The sequence below is a fragment of the Erpetoichthys calabaricus genome, chromosome 16, assembly GCF_900747795.2.
Source record: "Erpetoichthys calabaricus chromosome 16, fErpCal1.3, whole genome shotgun sequence".
NCBI classification, from domain to species: Eukaryota; Metazoa; Chordata; class Cladistia; order Polypteriformes; family Polypteridae; genus Erpetoichthys; species Erpetoichthys calabaricus.
The window spans coordinates 56636986-56661559 of NC_041409.2; the positions used below are offsets into that span (position 1 = coordinate 56636986).

General features: G+C 38.8%; 1 protein-coding gene across 1 annotated transcript in view; it reads right to left on the reverse strand.

Moving 5' to 3' along the window:
- LOC114666581 (phospholipase DDHD1-like) overlaps positions 1–24574 on the reverse strand; it is a 163686-nt gene that overhangs the window by 106290 nt on the left and 32822 nt on the right. The window contains 1 exon segment of the mRNA XM_028821487.2: positions 8719–8895. Within this exon segment, the coding sequence (XP_028677320.1) occupies positions 8719–8895 (177 nt within the window).

A 24574-nucleotide genomic window follows, 5' to 3' on the forward strand; every position in this document is an offset into this window, starting at 1 on the left:
ATTCTCTTTGCTGCTGAAATTCTTTCATTTGAATGACAACAGAAATGAGCCAGATAAGAAAGATCCAAACCGCGACCGCTTGTTCAAGCTACGTCCTTTGATTGACCATTTATTTGAAGCATTTCAGCTGCCCTACATGCCAGGACCGTCAGTTACAGTTGATGAAAGTTTATTGTTGTGGAAGCCTGAGAAAAGGTACATTTTGTGTTTTATTATGTGTTTGCCCATTTCTAGAACTTGCACAACATTTAGTGGTCAATACTGCTTGAATAAATGTAAAAAATGTAAAAACAAATGTAAAAAAGTAAAAAAACGAAAATTGTTCAGATTTCGCCTGGCGTGGGGAATATTTAGGGAGTTGGCGATTAAAGGGTTAAATGAGTTTTAAGCACAGGGAAAAACATGAACATTTGAAAAATCCTTAATTTATACAAAAACTAACCATAAACAACCAAGTAAACTAACCTTGCATGAGTCGTGTTCTGGCATGAAGGACGTGAGGAGGAAGAACTAGCCACTCGTAGGATAGTTTTGCAGCAAATCGCCATGAATCTTCCTAGCTTTCTCGCTTAACATTGCCTCGCTTACGCTATCCCCTGCAAGTTGCTTCTCGTTCAGCCACACTAGCAACAGTTTTTCTACCTCTTCCAGCACTTGAGGCCTCTGCTTGGTTAACACTGTAACTCCTTTTGTAACATCAGCTGCTTTAATGGCCTCTTTCTGCTCTTGTACTCAGAGGCAAGATCAGTAACACGAACGCCACGCTCATACTTTTCAATAATTTCTTTCTTTAATTCGATTTCAATTTTCTTCTAACTTTTCTTCTCACCACTCTTCACTTGCTTAGAAGCCATGGTTAACTGCAAAATTAATGCAAAAGCACACGAAATACTGTAGAGCACAAAGAGTTCACAGTGAAAGCACGCACGTCTGACCGAGAACAATGCATAGGGAGAGACTGAACACGTGAGGAACATATTGGCGCATATGAACCGGAAGGGAAACGAAATAGAGCACAAAAAGTTCACAGCGAAAGCACGCATGCACGTCTGACCGAGAACAATACAACACATGTGGAAATCATTGGCGCATACAAACCGGAATGGAAACTGGCTTTTTTGTCAACTGAGTGTGTGGTTGTGAACAGATGCAAAAGTTTGGCAAACTTTTTGGTCATAACCTGATTTGTATGTGTTCAGAGACGTTTGTGAACCGAGGTTCCACTGTACATTTTATTTTTATGCAACACTCACAAAATATGTTTCTATAGAAATTCACTAAAAATAATGAATCCTACAAATGCAATCCTGCCTTTGATGAGTAGATAACTACAGTCAGTATCATGGTGAGGACCTGAGGTGTGGTAGTACTGAGTGTTGATGACTGACACTGCGCCTTCTCTATTGGGACATCCAGCAGCAATAGATGAGGCACCCCTCAGAATATTAACACAATAAAATACAAAAATAATAAAAATTTAAATAAACAGCTGCAACCTTATCATTCGAATGGATACACAATATAACAAAACTGAGTGAGAATCAATACCGATTGGGATTGTTATACTTCACTGATGTAAAGATGGATTTTAGAAAAGCAGTTATTACAGTGGTATGTCAAAGTTTGGATGGGCACCCTTTCTTAAAATGTCAGTTACTGTGAATAGTTAAGTGAGCAGAAAATTAAGTGATTATCAAAAGGTATAAAATTAAAGAGGATCCATATCTTTAATATTTTAAGCAAGGTTACATTTTTATTTCCATTATTCACAGGTACAAAATACCAAACAAATGAAAAGGGCCTGAAGCAAAAGTTTGGGCACCCGACATGGTCAGTACTTAGTAAAACCCTCCTTTGGCAAGTATCACAGCTTATAAACATTTTCTGTCGCCAGCTAAGAGTCTTCCAATACTGCAAGATTCTTTGGCTGTCTTGCATGCATTGCTCTTTTGACGTCCATCCACAGATTTTCAATGATGTTTAGGTCAGGGGACTGTGAGGGACATGGTAAAACCATTAGCTTGCGCCTCTTGAGATATTCCATTATAGATTTTGAGGTGTGTTTCGGATCATTATCTTGTTGTAGGACCCATTATCTTTTTAACTTCAACTTTTTTTTTTTTTTTTTTTTTTTTTACAGATGACGTGATGTTTGCTTCCAGAATTTGCTGGTATTTATTTGAAGCCATTCCTCCCTCCATCATTGACATATTCCCTTTGCCACTGGCTGCAACACTAGCCCAAAGCCTGATCGTTCCATGCCCTTGCTTAAGAGCTGGAGAGGTGTTATTTTCCTGGAATCTGGCACCCTTTATTTCCAAATATACCTTTACACATTGTGGCCAAAAACTTCTATTTTGACTTCATCAGTACATAGGACTTGTTTCCAAAATGCATCAGGCTTGTTTAGATGTTCATTTGCAAACTTCTGGTGCCGAATTTTGTGTCTAAGAAGCAAGAAAGGTTTTCTTCTGCTGACTTTACCATGAAGGTCATATTTGTTCAGGTGTCGCGGCACAGTAGTAGAACAGTGCACCACCACACCAGAGTCTGCTAAATCTTCCTGAATGTCTTTTGCAGTCAAATGAAGGTTTTTGTTGCCTTTCTAGCAATCCAATGATCGGTTATTTCAGAATGTTTTCTTGGTCTTCCAGACCTCAGCTTGACCTCTACCATTCCTATTAACTGCCATTTCTTAATAACATTATGAACTGAGGAAACAGCTACCTGAAAAAGCTTTGCTGTCTTCTTGTAGCCTTCTCCTGCTTTGTGAGCATCAATTATTTTATTTTTTAGAGTGCTAGGCAGGTGCTTAGAGGAGCCCATGGCTGCTGATTGTTGGGACAAGGTTTTAGGAGTCAAAGAATTTATATAGCTTTGCAATTTGTATCACCAGGGGTTTCCTAATGATGGCTGTGAACAAGCTATAGCTCTAAATAGCTAATGAAGGTCTGAGACCACCTGTGGAAAAGTTATCTGAGACCTCACATATATTGGGGTGCCCAAACTCTTACATGGTGCTCCTTTCCTTTTTTTACTGTACAACTGTATACAATAATCTTGCATAAAATGCTGAAATGTGTCATCTTTAACTTTATGCCTTTTGGTGATCAGTTCATCATCTTCTGCTCACTTAACTATTCACAGTAACAGGCATTTTAACCAAGGGTGTCCAGACTTTTGCATTAAACAGTAATACAATAATTTCAGAGATGTTTGTCTTTAATAAGAATTTCTCTTAAGAAAGCTATGGTTGCCTTTGCTCAGTTTGGTGCCCAATTTTATCTTTCAATTACCCAAACAAGCACTCATGTAAACTATGGAATTAATAACAATTAAACTGAAGGCATAGTATTAACTCTCCAGCATAACCATATGTATACCAGTTGATTGTCTCATAATATGGACTTCTATTTATAATGCACTCCTATTCACAATTTAAATTCTACGAATAACATTTTCCCAGACATGTAAGCATTAAACCAACTTGCGTTAATATTACACTACAATAATTCAGCTTCAATACCAGGTAATAAAATGGCAATTACAAATCTGACAGTCAACATTCTATTTAAGAATCTTCTGGACATAGATCAATTCTGTTAAATTTAAATGCTTTCTTCCAAATTATTTAAAGGACTAATTAAAAGGGCAGCTCAGAGAAAAGAAAAATCAACACACTTTGCAATTCAGTGGAAGACAGAATAACAAATATGCAGTAATTATCCAATACTTTCCCAAGACAAAATATGTTCTTACTCAAAGTTCACACCTGTACTCAAAGCAAGAATATTCACTTAATAAGGCACCTGTATTTTCCTACGTTGCTATGGCTCATAAATGTTATGCTCTGTTAGCTTTCCCTGAGCTCGAATTTATAAGGTAGCAACAAAAATACTCTGTTTGAATGAAAGCAGGCACCTCTTTTATTAGCTCTCACATAACAAGGGACAGCAAGACCTCAGTACCACTACCTTCAACCTTCGCAGGCCAAGAGATCTTGCTTGAAATCCAAGTCTGTCTACTCCAGTTAATCTGGAACTTTTATGGCCAGGGTCACTCTAGCATTTAAATAATTGCCCTCGTAAGAATTTGCTGCAATATCTTGTGGGTTCAAAATATATTATATAGTTCTCATGATATATAACTTGTGATCTCAAGATATTACTTGTGTCCATGAAATCTCATTTGCAAGATAACTGAAGAAATGGAAAAAATGCTTACTTTAACATGCTCCTTTAAATTTGAAGAGAAATTCTTGAAAACAGACATTTCTTTAGGTGCTTTGTTCAATACAATCGTGAGGAAAGACAAGGGGAAGCATTGGAAGACCTACCAAAAGGAGTAGGGGATAGGCACACTATGCGCTTTTACTTTTGAGTAATATAAAGCATTATATTGGCTGTGTCTGAGCAACGCCTAACTATTATCTAAATTGAAAACACACCCAATAGGTAGGTCCCTTTTATGAATTTATAATAGTTTGATCTGTGTAACAAGGACTTCCACAGTTTTCATTTCATTACATATTAATTTTTTTTTCAGTCCATTTCATTACAAGTGACTCAGAGGACAGGGAAAAAATACTCTATTCTCTGAAATATTTCATCCAAACAGGCCAGAAAAAAAGCTTCTAGTGTTCAACTGTCAACCTCTTCTAAAAGTAAACTACTGTACACAATAAGAGATGATAAATTTCTACCATTTTCCTCCAAATCTTCAATTAAAAACTTTACAAATGTGTATACTGATGTACACAACATAATCCATAACTTCATATAACTGAATGATGACCTCAGAATAATTAAGTTTGGTAGAAAGCTATGATTTTCTAAACTCTTACATCTGAAGTATAAACAAATTTCCCTTATGCTGAAATGTTTGTCTTGGAGTCACTTTGTGAATAAAAAATTATCAAAGTGCATTACTTAACCCTGTAGGCAGTAATTTTCTGGTGAATCTTCCTCTAGATTACTCAGTAGTACATATAATATGGCAGGGGTCTCCAACACGTCGCTCGTGAGCTACTGGTAGCTGGCAACCCCTTTCTAAGTAGCTTGCCAAAGGGTTAATGAATCCTACATAAATTTGAAAACTTCATTAGTCAAATTAGGGGTGGGTGATCTTTCAAAAAAATCATATCACGATCCTTTGAACACAAAATTACGATCCACAATCTGAATTTCAATCTATCTTTTCAATGCGGCATACACTTAAGAGAATATCTGGACTCAAACTCATCAAGACCTAAGTAACATCCATCCATCCATTTTCCAACCCGCTGAATCCGAACACAGGGTCACGGGGGTCTGCTGGAGCCAATCCCAGCCAACACAGGGCACAAGGCAGGAACCAATCCTGGGCAGGGTGCCAACCCACCGCAGGACCTAAGTAACACTTTATTTTAAATATCAAAGTTGAATTCAATTGTTCTCACATTCGCTAGCTAAGCAGAGTTAAGGAACATGCCCTGAAGCTGGCGAGTGAGTGAGGAAGGCCCCTCCCCTCAGCCCGCTTTGTGTTTGTCGGATTCGCGCAAATAAATCGGTACCTCAAGCGAACTATGATACATAGCGAAATGAGAAAAGTCGCAAAATCAACCGGAATGTTCAAGCAAATTATAGAAAAAAAACCCGATCTAAATTCCGTTAAGTAGTTCTCTCGTGAAAAGTGGACAGACATACAGACAGAGAGACATTGGATTTTATATATTACCAGTAACAGCGTGCAGTGAATACACTTGACTTGGACATTCATAGTATTCATCCTCTTTCTCTGTACGTTTAGCATTCGTTTGCTCAGAAGTTGATGTGCTTGCTGCTTCATGAGCAGCTCTTCTTTTCTCCACCCTAGCGGCCCGCTGCTTCTCTTTCGTCGGCATCTTTTCGCGTTAAAATTGATTAAGTTAGTTTTTGTGTTGCAATTACTTAGTACGTTTTCTTTAACCTTTCACTTAATCTGGCACTTAAGTCTTCAATCTGCCTCAAGAATGATTAGCGAAGGTGGTAGGGAATGAGAATGGCGCCCGTACGCATGCGCTGCACGGCTGCCCTGCACCGTGCTGCCGAGAGTTGATTCCACAATAAAATGAAATTAAAATAAAAATAGTAATAAAATCATCACCCCGAAAGCGGATAGTAGACGTCACGTAGTATATCTGTACCAAATTTCAAGTCAATAGGTGAAACGGTTTGCAAGCTACAGGTGATTTAAAATCCTGGACAGACAAACGAACAGCCACAGTAGCATATTATAGAAGAAGATACATTAGTAAACCTTCAAAATAATGTGCAGTTAAAGTCTCAAAAGCATTCTCAGCAATTCTGGAGCTTAGTAGAGCCAGATAACTATAAGAATCTTCACTAAGCAGCTCTGAAAATGTCTGCTTTGATTGGGTCTCTGTGAGTCTGCCTTTTCTGACATGAATGTCATGAAACCAAAGTTCAGAACAAGACTGACAGATGAACATTTAAATGACTCCATAAGTGTGAACCTAAGTGGCTACATTCCACCATACACCTCTCTTGTTGACTCCATGCAATGCCATTCATCTCAGTGTGAGATACACTAGAAAATGCATACAGATGTACAAAATGCACTCGCAGGTGAACTAAATATTTTTTGTGATGTTTTAATACAAAATGTGAGTTGTGGACACCAAAATTTTGTAAATGTTTGGGCAAAACAAGTTTATTCAGTTTGTTTGGGCTGAAATAAGCTATGAGAATAAACGTTAGAAAACATTTTGTAAAAGTAGCTCTCAGGGGAAAAAAGGATGGAGACCCCTGTAATATTGTCTCCATGACTTATTTGGTTTGAAGGGTAAGTGCAATATTTTTCAAGTACAAGTTATGACTTCAACAAATAATGATATACATGAATTTGGCACAGAAAACAGTGTTAAAAAATGAAGCTTTCTTTTTTTAATTAAAAAATACTGCATGTCTTGTGGTTTAAAATGCAGTCAGTACGCATCGGTCCATATATGTGAAAGGTTTCAATTTCAGAAAACATGACTTCTGTATTTCTGAGATATGTTAGGAATGACAAAAGGAAATTGAAAATAACATATTTTAATATACAGTCTTGAAACAATTTTTCCTAAGGTAAAGAGACACTCCTGTTTACAGTGATAGTTGTGTGTGAATTTTTCATGTAAAAAAGTAAAATAGCACAAAAAAACAAACTTGTTTGAAATTGTCAAGAGCATCATTGTAAGAGCTGGAAATATTGTTGGTATAAAGTAACAGCTTGTCTAAATCTTGAGAGAAATTTTACCCTAAGGGCTCAAATAAACTGTAGCATTCTAGACAAAGAGTAGTGCGTTGATCCTGCTCCCATGCTCAACAGGAGTAACCCTCAGCCACACGCTCCTTTCCCTGGGGCTCCATTCCCGTCCACCTGCTTCCTTTTCATCGCACTGACTCTCGCTCGCTCCTGTCCTTCTCTTCCTTTCACTTCTGCTCTCTCTAAGCTCTCCTTTCATTTCATTTCCCCTTTCGTCATGTGCAGGTTCCTTTTAACTCTGCTGCCTAATTCAGTGCAGGTATGAGGAGCCATTCTCTCCAATGTCCCACTGAGGTGCCTGACTGATCCGCCCTCCTATGCATGTGATTGCGGCATAACCTCAATTAACCGTGGATCAAAATGCACTCACGCACACCCACACCTGATTGTGGTTCTACACCTTTATGGGAGTACGATTATTTATTTAAAAAGTCACCCTGAGCCATGGTCCACTCATCACAGGGTTATATGATTTTCTTATGAATGAAAGCCAAAGAATAAGACTGAACTCTACACTTTCAAACTTACTCACAAGAATGAATTCTCTTCCCAATATGATACATTTTACAAATAAATACTGTTGGGGGTAATCACTGATTTGGAAATTTTTAAATATGACGATACTAAACTAGAGATGGGTGTACTGTATGTATTTGTTTATAACCTGACACTTCAATCAAGGAATGCTTTAAAAGTTAGATGTCAAAATTTAATTTACTGATACACTGATAATTGAAACAATGAAACAAACAAACAATGAAACAGAATTCTCAAGCAAATGGAGAATGGTTGAACACATTGCATCTGATAAATATTTAAGAATTCAGGTTATGGGTTAACTGAAATTTTACTATAGTTCCCCAGGTACAGTGAAGAAATTTCAATATAGGATATTCTTATGTAGGATTCTTATGTAAACTGAACCTTCAGTGAAGTATGTACTATGTAGCTTTAAGGCAGAGTGTTCTGTTCTGTCCTCTGGGCTGACCTCCCTTAAAACTTTCACGCTGAAGAGAAAACTAAACTTCAATGTATTACTAAAACAGCAAGAATTGTGATCCACGCTGATCAATTACCTTTGGAAGAACTATATACAGACCATGCCCCAAAATGTAAATGATAGTTCTCATTCTTTGCACTATCAAGTCAATTTCAGTACTTTGACAAGTAATAAAATTCTACAATGTGGAAACATCTCTACATCATGGCATAAGAAATTATCTGCAATTGTTAGTGTTTTATCCTGCCCAATGGAAAAGAGCAGCTCAGAAAAAATTATATAGCAGGTTCCTGTTATCTTACCGTATGCTTTTGCTTCCCTTTATTAAATTGTAGCATATACAATCATCTGAATTATCATTTTTGGATAATAAAGTTTACCAATACCTTGATCATTTAATGGCTATTAAAGTGACTACAGTTTACACTTACCATCCTTACTGTCCACAGGCTTTGCCACTATGTCTGTATCAAAGCTGTCCTGTACTTGATGCCCTCGGAAGCGTCTCAAATGCTCCAGCTCTATGAGGTCACTCTCATCTTCCTCCAGAGGCAGCCAGGTACCATCAATGAACCACTGTCCCCGCATCACAGGGATTCGATCTTGCTCTACAACAGAAAATGATAAATTCTGTGTTAAAAGAAATATTTTATTTCACAAGAACAGAGGAACATAGCAATGTAAACACATATGCAGTGAAGTAAGTGAACACACAGAGATCGATGTTGGTTTGTTTTAAACATTTTTTTTTAAATTACAGTAATATAAATATATTTTTATCAAAAAGCTTTTCCCATAATCTTAAGCTCTTGAGGCACCTAGAGCAAGTTTTACAAAGTCGAAGCAAATAGATATCACCTGTCACCAAGAAGACAACTAGAAGACCTATCAACTTTGGAGGTCGGTGGACACAAATCAACTCAGCTCAGTTGACATCTTCTGTATAATTTTCTTGGTTTATGTCGTTTTCAAGAACTTTTGGATAATAAGATTTTTCTTGTAAGCATTTAATTGTAAAACTGTGCAGTCAGGATTTTCAAGTTTTTGCTAGAAATATTAAGAAGATTGTGCCTTGTAGGAGATAACAGGACTCAAAAGAAGTAAACATGAATCAACGTGGCCAAATGCAGCCCTGTAACTGCTGAACAAGGCACACAATATAGAAATGAATGCATTAAAGGAAAAAATATATACATGGTGTCAATATGATTGTGTCTATAATAAAAATAAGATTTAAACTTCCTTCCAGAAAGCATCTGGTAGGTAAACAAGTGAGCTAAGAAGAACTGAATGGTCTCCACTTCTTTGTAAAATATTGTCTTAGTTTATTTGCATGGCTTCTCCAGTGAGGATGACAATTAAGGCTACAGACAGCAGAACACCATCAATGCTTGGGATTTCTGAGTTGGGAAGTGGCGGGACATGCGCACTTACACAAATACTGCAGCAACAAGGTGGACACTTTTTCTAAGTAAACAGAACATACAGATGTTAATTCATGCGTTCATTTCTAGAAGAACGGATTACTGCAAAGTGTTATTCACAGGCTGCTCAAATCATTCTACTTGCAGCTTTCGGGTAATTTGAAAATGCAGTTGCAAAAATCACCACTGGGCTTAGGAAGTCCACCCACATAAGTCCTCTTCTTAAGTCTTTATAGTGGCTTCCAGTTAAGGTTAGGCCTGTTTTTAAAATTCTTCTCCTTACATATAAACTTTAAATGGCCTAGGCTGGGGGCATCAAAATGAGATCCTGGACCATAGTGCCCGCAGGTTATTTTTCCATCCACTTTCTTAATTAGTAACCAATCAGCCAAGCGAACAAACGAGAAATATGCTACTTTATTTTTAACCAACTTGCGTTTTAAATTTTAGAGCCCCTTTTTTTCCCCTTACTCAGCAGTTAAACACTAATGAAATTCAGAGAGAGACAACAAATGACTGCTGCTGTCAAATTACATGTCTGCAATTACTGATCTCGACACTGGATCATGTCAATTTAAACACCTGACAATCACTGGGCATATCAAACTGTGTGCCAACCTCCCAGTGCAGCTATGCTCACCTCTTTTCTCTGACAGTCGATAAAGTGCTGCCTGACAGAGTTGGCACTGTAATAAGAGGTTAACAGGTACAACAACTTCAGGTGCAATCTTGGCCCCTTTTTTCCATTTCCATTCTGTTGTGGTATGTAGAACACGAGACATCAGAAAGAAGAGCTTCTCTTCTGACTAAGAGGTCCAAAAACACCCAAGTTCTGTGTATGAGAGCTGTCAACAAATGAATAAAGACCGCCCACCCCTACAACCAAACACAAAATTAAACCTGTCCTATTTTGTCAGAATGAGTTGTTCAGGAAGTCAGATTACGCAACTGGCTGCATGGGAGTACCTTTGACTCATTAACATTATGTAAATGGAGGCTATGACTGAAAAATCGCTAGAGATTTTGTTTAATGTGACATGGCCTTAACTCACTGGTCTCAGCTTAGTTTTGGGAGGGTTACAGTTTTCTCTGCAGGCAATTGCTTATTACTGTAGTATATTATTTCATTCAGTGGCACCATCTGCCACACCAGACAGTTCTAAAACTATTAGCCTACTTTGAAGCTCATTATTGTTTGGCTGCTGCTTAAAACATTAAAAAAAAAAAAAAAAAAATCTGAATCTGAAAAAGCAAGTCTATTAAAATTAAGGGAAAAACAAGCGGGTTCCATTAATAGTACTAGTTAGTTACTAATTAAGAAAATAGCTGGAATGAAAATCTGTAGCTACTGCAGCCCTCCAGGATCCGAGGCTAACACACCTGGCCTGGGCCCTACTTACTTATCAATACATGCAAACCGAGATAAACAATACGTTGTCATTATGAAGGTGATGGCCTGCTAAAGTTTCCAAGGATTAATGCACAATGGGGGAGGGGCTTAGCCTATACTTACAGGTCCTGAGACATGGTACATGAGCTTCCTATTTGTGTAGCACATGCTCAATGCAGCATCCTGACATTCCAGGTTAGGCCGTAGACTAGCTACTTTATCCTAGTTATTTGTACAAAAATACAAGTATGATAATCATTACGAATTGTTACTGATTCTTCTCTGTTCTCTTTCTCTTCTCACTTTGTGCCACTTCAGTATTACTAGTTAGTTGCTCATGAACATGGGAAGAGACATCAGAAATATTAGGAACCTTGGAATATTAAGATGAAATGATTTAGCCTCTTTAAACTGCCCAGCATGTACATATAACAGTAGAATGTCCAGCAGGGAATAGGCGGTGAACTGTGTTTCATCAGACTTGCAACTGAGTTTGACTGTGTGTTTGCTTACTATAATCCACTGTGAACCTCCTCAGAAGTTTACTGTTTTCTGAAATGGTATTCACTGGACATTTTACTTTTCCTACCTTTGTTGTTAACTGGTATATCTCAATTATAATGAAATAAATAGTCTTATGGTACTATGATTTATGTCAAATAGATGAAAATTGTTCTGGTTTACTGTGTGTTATAGAACTGTATAAGACAGGGTTGCTTCCTTCTTCATTCCATTGGGCAGGTTCAAAGAGCAAAAAACGTAGCTTCAAAAGCAATAAAGCAACAAAATAAAACACCTTTCTTTCTTTCGGGAAATAATTAAACATACTTGTACACTTTGCACACTAGCTTATAAATGTTTCTGCATAACTGAAAAGTGACCTCCGTATCTCTTCAGTTGAAGTAAATTTCTCATTTTTGTGGAGGTGCATCATCTGAATAGATTCAGCCATAATGCAATATTTTGTCAAAGCCCAATATTCTGGGACACCAAGTAGGCAGGCAAGGATAACTATAATTAAACAAATGAAATCAGAAAACACATCAGTGCAAGTAAAAAATTAATTGATGAATAAACAAAAGATTAAAAAAATTCACCACAGTGTACTTTGTAAACTACAGCTCAATGTTATAAGAAACGGCAGCAGTTTGATCAGGTGGAGTCATGGTAGGACTGCATCCCCAGTATAGCTGCCTATCTTCCCAGGACTTGACAGATGATGATTACCAGCAGGAGGTAAGTTCTACTGTTCCTCTTCCATCAGCTGAAAAGAAGTGCATCCCTATACAAACTGCCTTATTGTTGAAAACCCACAGATATCTCAAAATGTATCTTCGTCCCAAAATCCATAAACCAGACAATCCTGGGCTCCCAATTGTTTCTACATGCAACTGTCCCTCTACTCATATTTCAGCTTTCCTCGACAGTCTTAGATAGATATGAGACTTCTCTATGGCTCCATCCATTTCCGGCATCTTTACCTGTTTCACAGTTCCTTAGACTCTGCCACCACTGTGATGAGAATACCTTTCTGTATAGAAACACACAGAACAGGAGTTTCTTCATTAATAGAAGCTACCCTTTGCGTGTTGCAGACAGGGCCCTCAATTAAGCAGAAACAGACCTCGTATCATCCTCTCAAAAAGGAGCTTCATTAATGAAATTCACAGTCAATTCAACCTTCCATTCCACCCTAACACTCAATCTCTCCCACAGGTTATTAAACAAAATGTTCCCATTTTGTAGAGTGAACCGTAAACATGAGGCTTTTTCCCCCCCTAATCCTTCCTTGATCTTCTTCAGTCAATCTCCTAACTTACGCAACTTTCTTGTCCACAGCTCACTACACAGAGTATAGTCATAGTCCCTACCAGCTTGTTTGAGCTGAAACAGGAACTGCTGTTACTTGCAGATATGTGTCCAACAATACCACTGTATCTGCTCCCTCTGGTAAATTCAATATTAAAAGAACAGGCCTCTTGGAAGTCTACAAATCTTATTTACCGAATTTCTTGTAAGAAGTGTCTAGCCATCGACATAGGTCAAACAGGGAGATGGCTAGTAGACCATTTCTGGAAATACATTCAAGCTGCTAAAATTGTAGAAAACTTCACCCCCTTAATCAAAGCCACACTCATTTCTCTGTTTGTGTTCTTTCACAGGGCTTCACAGACACTTTTCAACAAACAGCAAAAGAAGCTAAGCTTATTCTTAGCCTAGCATTACATATTTGTACAGGTCTTAATGACTGACTTAACCTGAAATTTCATTTCTCACCTCATCATCTCTAATTGCAGATTTTTCACACATACTCTCACCTTTTCTTCCTTCATCTGCCCTGGCTCTCTTCCCTCTTTCCCCTTCTGTTTATGTTACCTGCCCTTTCAGTTGCATACCCAACGAAGGCTAAACAGTCAAAATGTTTTGTCTTTTGCCTATGTTTCTTTTCAGCATGGAAAAAAACCTTTAACCTTGTTCTCCTTTGACATTAAGTTTACTAACAACTCAACTCCCAAACATCATCTTATCTATAAGAATGTGGCCATGCTAACAGGCAGTTTAAGAGCCAAGCTCCTGAAGCTCTGATCAAAGATTTAGATAGATAGAACTTTATTTGTCCCCAGTGGGAAAGTTGGCTTTTTACAGATAAATAAACAAATGCATAAGTAAATAAATAAATACATATTCATACACACTTTTGGTCTGAACATACGCCATTATGACTATAAAGCAAGAAAATTAAAAAGAAAGACAACTTCCACCTTGGCTATTCCAGTCCCAGTGAGGTATCATGCAGGCGTATTGCTGTTGGTGTAAAGGAGCCCCAGTAGTGTTTCTTCATGTACTTCTGCTAAATAATTCATTGGCTGAAAGTCCTTACTGTTAGTATGTCACAAAGAGGATGTGCAGCATTGTCCATAATGGCACTTGGTTTTATTTTAATTGTCTCTTTTGCTACAAACTTCTGGGGGTCCAGAGTGCATCCAGTAACTGAGCTTGTCCTTTTTAAACTCCACACCCTAAGCAGATTCTTGTGGTAGCAATACTCCAGGCTTCACTTACAGTCTGCTTATTTTAACTTTCATGATCCAAAGCCTGCTTCTAATAATCCCATGGTTACTACGTATTGAAACTAATACACTGTGGGTCAGATTTGCTACCATTGACCCATTAGGGATGCAGGACTCCAACAATACTTTCAATAATTCATCCATAAGACAACCATAAAAGACTTCCTTTTAGCTCCCTGGAGCTAAGCATCCGCTCTTACCTTTTACAGGCATAAGGATCAAACACATACGTAGCATGACAGTTTCTAAATGGCTCTGTACAATTGTGTCTTATTCGGTGAGACACTTCATTGGCTTTCACAGTTGTGGAGGATCAGCAGCTTCCAGGTGGTCCTTTTTGGTTGTTTGTGAATATAAGTATAGAGGACTTTTTTCCAAAAAGCTCATAGACTCAGCAGTAAATATGAATCACTCACATTTCCTGAACAAATCTAAACCATTTTTGTGGAATTATGCATTCCTTCCTCCCTTTTAGCTAGGAGTTTTTGACAATATATGAAATGAGCCAGATGCTTTTAGTGAAGATTTAGCTCAGTGATCGTCTAGATACAGTATTAATTAGAACTGTTGAAGTGCCAAAGTGATTATAACATCACTTATAATCTGTATACGAGGCGAGACACAAAAATAACCGTATTGGTAAAAAAAATATATATTTATTGATGAATTGCAGCATTTTAAACATTGTGACCTTCTATATACTCCCCCTCCCGATATCTACACTGCTCCAAACGTATCTTCCATTGATTGAAACAGTGCTGGAAGTCTTTTTGCTTGAAGTGCTTCAACAGGCTTACCGTTTCTGTCTTCACTTCATCCACTGAAGAAAAATGTGTTCCCTTCAGGTCACTTTTGATTTTCGGGAACAACTAAAATTCACAGGGAGCTAAATTGGGTGAATAGGGAGGGTGGTTGTGGACAGGAATGTTTTTGTCAGTCAAAACTGCTTTATGGAATAAGCAGTACGATCATTTCAAACAATCTGATTCACCGTTTTGATGTTTTCATCTGTTCAAGATGAGCGTGAGCGACCTGGGTGTTGAACATCTTCCACATTTTCTTATCCTTCCTTGAAACATTTGTGCCACTCAAAAAACTTGTGCGCAAGACAAACTGTTATCACTGTACACTGTGTTTATCATTTGATAAGTTTCTGTAGCCATTTTGTTCAATTTCGTGAGAAATTTGAAGTTGATTTACTGTTCGATTTTTTTCAGCTGACATTATCGCAGTGACTCGTGTAGCGATTGTTGTGCAAATACTGACTGGGCTATTCACAGGATATACCTAGCAGGTCGGCAGTTTGAGAGGGTGTGTAGGAGGGGATATAGTTCTAAGATTCATGTTCGGCCGACCTCCAGATGGTTTTTCAGAAAAGCCCCAAGCCCAGTCCAGTTATTTTTGTGTCTCACCTTGTATTAACATAGGCTTTTAATTAATAATGATATATATTGGGGTACAGTTTTTTTTTTTTTAACTGATGACAGTATTTCTATTTGATAAACACATGTTCTGTAATTATTAACAGTAAAGAAAAACTAACAAATTTAAAGTTTCAAAGCTATACGTATCTTTAAGTTCACCAACAGCCCTTGTGTTCTGAGGCACACCTGTCTGGCATTTGCTTTGTCAGTCATTCCAGTTTTCAGTGTACACCATCATAAGGTAAAATTCTGAGTCTTTCAGATGTTTAGAGTATTCAAAAGCATTTTAATCCATATTACTAAACGAGAATGGTAAACCGGATATGGACGCAGGGACCTGCCCGTGGACGCAGGAGACATAGTGCGCAGGCGCCACACAAAGCTCCCCTCCCCAGAGTGAAACGGGAGAGACTACGAACCGTCTGACATGCCGCAAGCAGGATAAAGCGAGGTCAGAAATAAAAGACAGAGTAGGAAACAAAGTAAAATGTCATAAATTAGTTAAAGAACGGGGACAAACACATGGAGAGCAGGTTACAGATGATGAAAACTGGAATGCATCAGCTTCAAAAAAACCTAGGCACGAAACACATGCACAGCGAGGGACAGAATATAAAGGCGGAAACAACGACAGTTAAACGTCCACACCACACAGCGGAGGCAGACCCGGAAGGTGCAGGCACCTACATCGCGCGTCGGAAGGCGCGGGAAAGTACGAAAGGCAAAGGCGCCTACACAGCATGGTGAAACCCGACATAATACGGAAGGCGCAGGCGTTGCCGCCATATTGTGAGTGGCACTAATGCGTAGTGAAGGCGCAGGCGTCAACGCCATATTGTGCGTGGCACTACTGCTGAGTGAAGTTAGGAATAACGTGCTGCTTGGTGTGCCACACAAACCCCCCCACAGACTACGGAGTCCACAGAGACTACGAACGACATAACCACACAAACAACAGGAGTCAGCGCCCAACCCCAGAGTAAAACGGGACAGAATACGGAGTCGAGAAAGGTTCACAAATCAAACCCGACATAATACGCCACCCCAGAATAAAACAGGACAAACTACGGAGTCCAGAAAGGGTCACAAATCAATTGGAGTACGGAAAGCGCAAGATAGTACGCAAACACACTACACAGCATGATCCACGCACCTCTAATGACCTGCAAGCAAAAACACGATATAGTACAGAAACCCCACAAATACGGACTCCACAACATACTTGAATCACTTTACAGTGATACAATATTAACAGTGCAACCACACAAAACACAGGCACAACACCTGATGGGTAATAAGAATAAATGGACACTCCGTATTAAAGGTTTGTCATCCTCACACGTGAAAACTATATAGCATAAGTGAATCATCACATTACAGTCATACATTATTAACAATTCAACCACAGAAAACGCTACGTATTAACAGTAAGTGCAATCCATTATCCATATTACTAACACTAAACAAGGAAGAACTAATGGAGTTACGCTCACGGCTCCAAAACAATAGACCAGATACCACTGTTAACGCAACGGGCTATATTATGTCCAAAGAATATTGATGTTGATCACATAAATAACCAAGTCATTGCATTACTTCCTGGAGAAAGCCACCTCTTTCTAAGTACTGACAAAGTTGATTCTGAAGACGAGATTGAACATCTTAATTTCCCTTTAGAATATCTGAACACTATTAACCCAGCCGGATTACCACAACACAATCTTAACCTTAAAATCGGAACAATTGTCATGCTATTAAGAAACCTTAATACTAAACAGGGTTTATGCAACGGTACACGTTTAGTCATCAACACCATGACAATGTTATTGAAGCAAAAATACTTACAGGATCACATCCTAACAATACTGTTGCAATTCCTAAAATTGACCTTACAAGTTCTGCCCTTGAATTACCATTTACACTTGGGCGACGCCAATTTCCCATTAAACCTGCATTTGCCATGACAATCAACAAATCCCAAGGACAGACCATGGACAAAGTTGGCATATACCTCTCTGAGTGCGTATTTGGACATGGACAACTTTATGTAGCCTTCTCATGAGTTCGGCGTTCATCTGACATTAAAGTTAAAGTTATAAATACTCCAAACCAAGGAAAACTCATTCAAGGACAACAAACCATCTTTAATACAAATATTGTATATAAAGAGATATTCCAATAAATCTTTGTGATTTACCATACAATACGTTCTTTACTTCCTATATGCATCATCTACACCTTTACACTCTAATGCAGGGGTCGGCAACCCGCGGCTCTGGAGCCACATGCGGCTCTTCAGCCTCCTTGCAGTGGCTCCCTTTGGCCTTGACAAAAAAATAAAAACCATGAAAATGAATAATGGCAATTTCTTAATTTAACTTGTATTTATATATATATATATATATGTTTATTTACTACTACTACTACTGTTATACATTTTAACATCTAATTTAGAGAGTTTAATTCTGCGTGGACAGAAGCATTTGCCTTCACCGCCAACGACGCTGGCTTACCGGTGTGCTTAATATGTGGCGATAAATTATCGAACAACAAAAAATGTAACGTTGAAAGACATTTTCAAAACAAGCTCTCAGCATTCACTGAAAAATACCCAAGTGAAGATAAGCGAAAGAGAGCAATTTCGGAACTGCAACGGAAAGCTGAACAGAGCAAACATACTTTCAAAAAGTGGATCACTTCTACACAGTCAACTACAGCCGCTAGTTTTGTGGCAGCTCAACAGATCGTAAGGAGGGGTAAGCCGTTCACAGACGGAGAATACATGAAAGAATCGTTCATAAAAATATCAGAGCATCTATTCTCCGACTTTAAAAACAAACGGAAAATTGTTCAGAAAATGCAAGCTGCATTTAGAGAAAGATTCAGTGAGTTCAGAAAGGAAAAACACACACTCTCTCCTTCCCTGTCACACCCCTGGACATCGACCCATCCCTGCTGAACACATCCGCATTCACAGGAGTAAGCCCGATCTAGAAATTGAACTGGACGACATAGCAGATAAAGATTAATGGGTGTCCAAGTTCAAATGCCTGACAGCGGATCTTGAAGAAGTCACCCGTCAGAAGGCTACTCTCGCTAAAGAGCACAAATGGAGTGATATTGAAAACCTCCCCAAACCCGACAAATTTGTTTTCGACACATGGAGTGCCATTCCCGAAACGTATATGAACATGAAAAAATATGCATTTGGAGTCCTGTCCATCTTTGGCACAACATACTTAAGTGAGCAAGTTTTCTCAAGCATGAACTTCATAAAGTCCAAATATCGCTCCTGCCTCACACATGAGAGCCTGCAGTCCTGTGTGAAGGTCAAAGTCACATTGTACAGCCCCGACATAGAGATGATCAGCAGCGAACTTCAGAAACAGCAGTCACTTTAAACAGGTGACAACAATAGCATTTAATAGGCTATTATTTTTCAGAAAAACAAAACACATTCATTTCGGGCCCGGAGCTGATGTAGGGTTTTTTGTATATTCAGGTGCTTCAGTTGATTCAGCACACTGAAATGGAATTTAATGTTTACTTTTTTAAAGCTGCTAAGCTACAGCTAAATGTTTTATTTATATTAAAGTGGGCTAGTTTTTATTTTAATTTTACACAGGTATAGGAAGGACCCAAATAGGCCTGCATAGTTCAGTTTAATTTATTTCAAAGTAGCCCTACACATGCACACTGCACTTCTGTTTGTTGTATTCCGTGGTTGTAACATGTAAAATCTAAAAAAAGATTAAAACTTTTAAAAGTTTATAAGCTGTGTTATGTTTTGCGGCTCCAGAGTATTTTTCTTTGGAGGAAGAGGGGGCAAAATGGCTCTTTTGATAGTGAAGGTTGCAGACCCCTGCTCTAATGTATCTCATGCATACATCAAACAATTTTGCGTTACCCAACACCAGGGGTTGGCGAGCGAAGCGAGCAGGGGGCAGAGCCCCCTAGTGTAAATATATCTGAAATTATGTTATAATTGGAATGCAACTGAGTAGTTCAGTTAAAAAAAAAATTACAGAAATTAGATAAAAGTTCAAATGGAATACTACTGGCTGCAGAGTTTTGCTTTCACGCTAAATTCTTTAGAAAGTGATTATTTTAATTTTGCTTCACCTTTACAAAAGATAAAAATGGTATTTTTTGCCTGTTAATTTAAAACATAATTCTGTTACTTGGGATTGTTTAGACAGTTCTTTCTCTGTAAATGTAGTAAATTTGTGTTTTGTGATATAAAAATGTCCAAGAACGGCACTTTATCCTTCATGGTTCTTTTTATATTGCTGGATAAGTTAATACTGGTAATCCCTAAACTATCAGACTTTTTTCACACAAACGTCCCGCAAAACATACTTATTCAATATTCACTTAGCACAGATAAGCTCAGACTAAAAGCAAAAATATTTCAATACTGGCCAAGGCTGGCTACTTCAACTTCGATACCTTACCAGGGACAAGAAGGCACTCTGCTAACAAGGCGTCCCTGCTGGGATTTACTTACGTCTTGATCTGTCTTCAGATTGCTTTCCCTGCAATGGCAACACTTCAGAATCCAAGGAAAAAGCCAGGAACAGCTACTCCTTTCAGGCGTTCGTACCCTGATGGCTACTTTTGAAAGGATTATACAATCTATCAGAAGTCAAGGGCTAATCATTACCCCGACAGAACGTAACCTAAATGAACACAGTTCATTTCATTAACCATCACCAGTCATTGCTAAATGTCAGTAACAGTATCAGAACAACTTCAGCAAAGCAATACTCAAACTATTTCAATCATTACTTACTAGGGGGCTCCGCCCCCTGCTCGCTTCGCTCGCCAACCCCTGGTGTTGGGAATGACAAAGAGCGTGATGTATGAATGAGATATAGAATAGTGTGACGGTGTAGATGATGCAAATAGAAAGCAAACAATAAAGTGTGTGGCACAGTGTAAAGGTTTATTTGAAAATTTCTTTGTACACGCCGTTTAAGTGTAAAAGGTAATTCCAGCTCAGAACTTGTAAGGTCATTTAAGATGGTTATTGTTGTGATCAGAGTCAAGTTTGTCAGAGCTTAGAAAGAGTTGTGTCTTTCCAGGAAGTAATGGAATGACTTGGGTATTTATGTTTTCCACATTAATATTTTTTGGACATAATATAGTGCGTTGTGCTAAAAGGGGCATTTGGTCTAATGAGATTGCTGTTCCAAATCTCTCTGTAACTAAGTCATCGCAGATAAAGGCTTGAGGAATTGTAATAATATGTGGCTGAAGTCCATCTGTATTGGTGAGTGTACCATCTCTCAGTTGTAATAAGCAATTGTTATGATCTGGTTCTGGACATCGTATCTTTTTTACTAACTGTATCTTTTGAAAGCAATGCCAATTGTCTGTGTATTTTAAGGTGCACTGAACAATAGCTGAGTGCATGGCATCTGGAAGAATAGCTAATCACTGTCTAAAATCTCCTCCTCATAAAAGTACCTTTCCTCCAAATCGAATATTATTATTCATAAACGTTTGTTCATGCCATTGAACATTCATCAATAAACAACATTTTTTCAAGACGGATGTCACGTGCAGTGCCACCGTTAATGTTCATAGTGGATTCCGATTTGTAGGATCTAATGTAATTGATAAAGATTTCACTTTCAGGTACATCGTCAGTTATAAGCTTGTGTAGATATTCAGTATATGAATGTAAAGAAGGCAGTCTAATTTGACCCTTTTGACAACAACGTGTAAATGTATAACTTGTATTGCCAGTTGTTTCTTCAGGGAAGTGAACTGAATGACAATGATTGCAAATGACATTCATTAATCCGAATGAATTTTCCTGGTGTATGTTTTGCTTGTGCCGTTTGAGAGGCGCGTTGTTGCATGTGTAGTATTTGGGACGTGTTGTTTTGGAGCTGTAATCGATTTGCCTGTGCTGTGTGAGAAGCCCGTTGTAGCCTTCGCTGCCATTAACGTATGTCTGAGACGGGAGGTGTTTCGTTTTGAATCCGTGCCTGTTGCGATGCAGCACTTTGATTGATAGTTTGCGTCATGTGGATCTAGGATGTAGATTTGTGCATATTAAATGAACTATTGTAGGATCTAATGCAGTTCATAAAGTTTTTACTTTTAAGTACATCGTTAGTTAGAAGCTTTAGTTGAGCTTTGCGTTTTTGGAGTCGAGTCATTTTTTCTTTTAGAAATATGGATAAGTAATAAGGAGTATTGCACTCACTGTTAATATGGAGCCTTTTCTGCGGTTGAATGGTTAATAGTGCCTTATTGTAATGAGATCCACCTATGCTGCATAGCCGTCTATTTTGTTGTTTCTTTCGTGTTCGTGTGTTTGTTCCTGTTATCCTTTCCTTTTCGTTTTGTACCCGTGACCGTGTATTCATGACTTGTTTCTTTCTCAGCATGCGAAATATGGATAAGTAATAAGGAGGATCGCAGTCACTGTTAATATGTTTCCTTTTCTGCAGTTGAACGGTTAATAGTGCTTTATTGTAAGGAGATCCACCAATGCTGACACCTATGCTGTCTAGTGTGAAGGTGTTGATGTTCACTTTAGAATATGTGGCTTTGGGTGTCACTTCTTATGGATGTGTGTGTGTGTGTGTGTGGGGGGGGGGGGTTGAGGATTGTTGTCGCGCGAGCGTCTTCTTTCTTTTTGTGTTCCTGTGTCTTGTTGAATCCCCCTCTTTGTGTGTGTCCCATCCCTTGCTTGTAGGGTCTGTGGGGTGGTTTTGTGTTCTTTTTTTTGTGTTCCATGGGCTTGTTGAATCCCCCTCTTGGTGTGTGTCCCGTCCGGTGCCTGTAGGGGGGAGGGGGGGGTGCCTTGCTGTTGTGCGCGAGCCTCTTTTTTTTTTTTTTTTTTGGGTCTAGTTTCGTGTGCAATGTGTTTCGTGCTTTGCCTGCGTTTCCTCATTTCTCCATTTTTCCTGTGCTCACTCCTTTTTTCTGTGGTCTTGTCCGCCTCTCGCGGACCCTCATCCGCCTCTCTCGCCCTCTTTTGTCCGCCTTTCTCGGCTCCTCAGCCGACTCTCGCGGACTCTTTTTGCGCCTGCGCAGTACGTCTTTTTGCAGCTACGGCCCATTGCCGGATGTGCCTGTGTCCATCATCCGGTTTAGCATTCTCGGTTAGTAATATGGATGTCTATTTGAAGGAGAAACCAGGTGTACAGTTGTGCTTGAAAGTTTGTGAACCCTTTAGAATTTTCTATATTTCTGCATAAATGTGACTTAAAACATCATCAGATTTTCACTCAAGTCCTAAAAGTAGATAAAGAGAAACCAGTTAAACAAATGAGACAAAAAAATTATACTTGGTCATTTATTTATTCAGGGAAATGATCGAATATTACATATTTGTGAGTAGCAAAAGTATGTGAACCTCTAGGATTAGCAGTTAGTTTGAAGGTGAAATTCCGAGTCCAGTGTTTTCCATCAATGGGGTGACAATCAGGTGTGAGTGGGCACCCTGTGTTATTTAAAGAACAGGGGTCTATCAAAGTCTGCTCTTCACAACATGTTTGTGGAAGTGTATCATGGCACGAACAAAGGAGATTTCTAAGGACCTCAGAAAAAGAGTTGTTGATGCTCATCAGGCTGGAAGAGGTTACAAAACCATCTCTAAAGAGTTTGGACTCCACCAATCCACAGTGAGACAGATTGTGTACAAATGGAGGAAATTCAAGACCATTGTTACCCTCCCCAGGAGTGGTCGACCAAAAAGATCACTCAAAGAGCAAGGCGTGTAATAGTCGGCGAGGTCACAAAGGACCCCAGGGTAACTTCTAAGCAACTGAAGGCCTCTCTCACATTGGCTAATGTTCATGTTCATGAGTCCACCATCAGGAGAACACTGAACAAGAATGGTGTCCATGGCAGGGTTGCAAGGAGAAAGCCACTGCTCTCCAAAAAAAACATTGCTGCTTGTCTGCAGTTTGCTAAAGATCACGTGGACAAACCAGAATGAATGTTTTGTGGACGGATGAGACCAAAATAGAACTTTTTGGTTTAAATGAAAAGAGTTATGTTTGGAGAAAGGAAAACACTGCATTCCAGCATAAGAACCTTATCCCATCCGTGAAACATGGTGGTGGTAGTAGTATCATGGTTTGGGCGTGTTTTGCTGCATCTGGGCCAGGATGGCTTGCCTTCATTGACGGAACAATGAATTCTGAATTATATCAGAGAATTCTAAAGGAAAATGTCAGGACATCTATCCATGAACTGAATCTCAAGAGAAGGTCGGTCATGCAGCAAGACAACGACCCTAAGCACACAAGTCGTTCTACCAAAGAATGGTTAAAGAAGAACAAAGTTAATGTTTTAGAATGGCCAAGTCAAAGTCCTGACCTTAATCCAAAGTCCTGACCTTAATCCAATCAAAATGTTGTGGAAGGACCTGAAGCGAGCAGTTAATGTGAGGAAACCCACCAACATCCCAGAGTTGAAGCTGTTCTGTACGGAGGAATGGGCTAAAATTCCTCCAAGCCGGTGTGCAGGTACTGATCAACAGTTACTGGAAACGTTTAGTTGCAGTTATTGCTGCAAAGGGGGGTCACACCAGATACTGAAAGCAAAGGTTCACATACTTTTGCCACTCACAAATATGTAATATTCGATCATTTTCCTTAATAAATAAAATACCAAGTATAATATTTTTGTCTCATTTGTTTAACTGGTTTCTCTTTATCTACTTTTAGGACTTGAGTGAAACTCTGATGATGTTTTAGGTCATATCTATACAGAAATATAGAAAATTCTAAAGGGTTCAACAAACTTTCAAGCACAACTGTAAATGTTAGATATCAAAACATACAACCTGAACGATTCAAATCAGGCTTTGTATCAGGTGGCTGCAGCTTTGGCTGTTAACAGTCTTTGTTTTCTTAAACCAGGTATGATGCTTGGGAGTGGAGGGGTGGTCTGCAGGTGGGAAAGTCTGATCAAGTGGTCTTCTTTGTTTGGCAGTTACTTTTCTCTCTCCT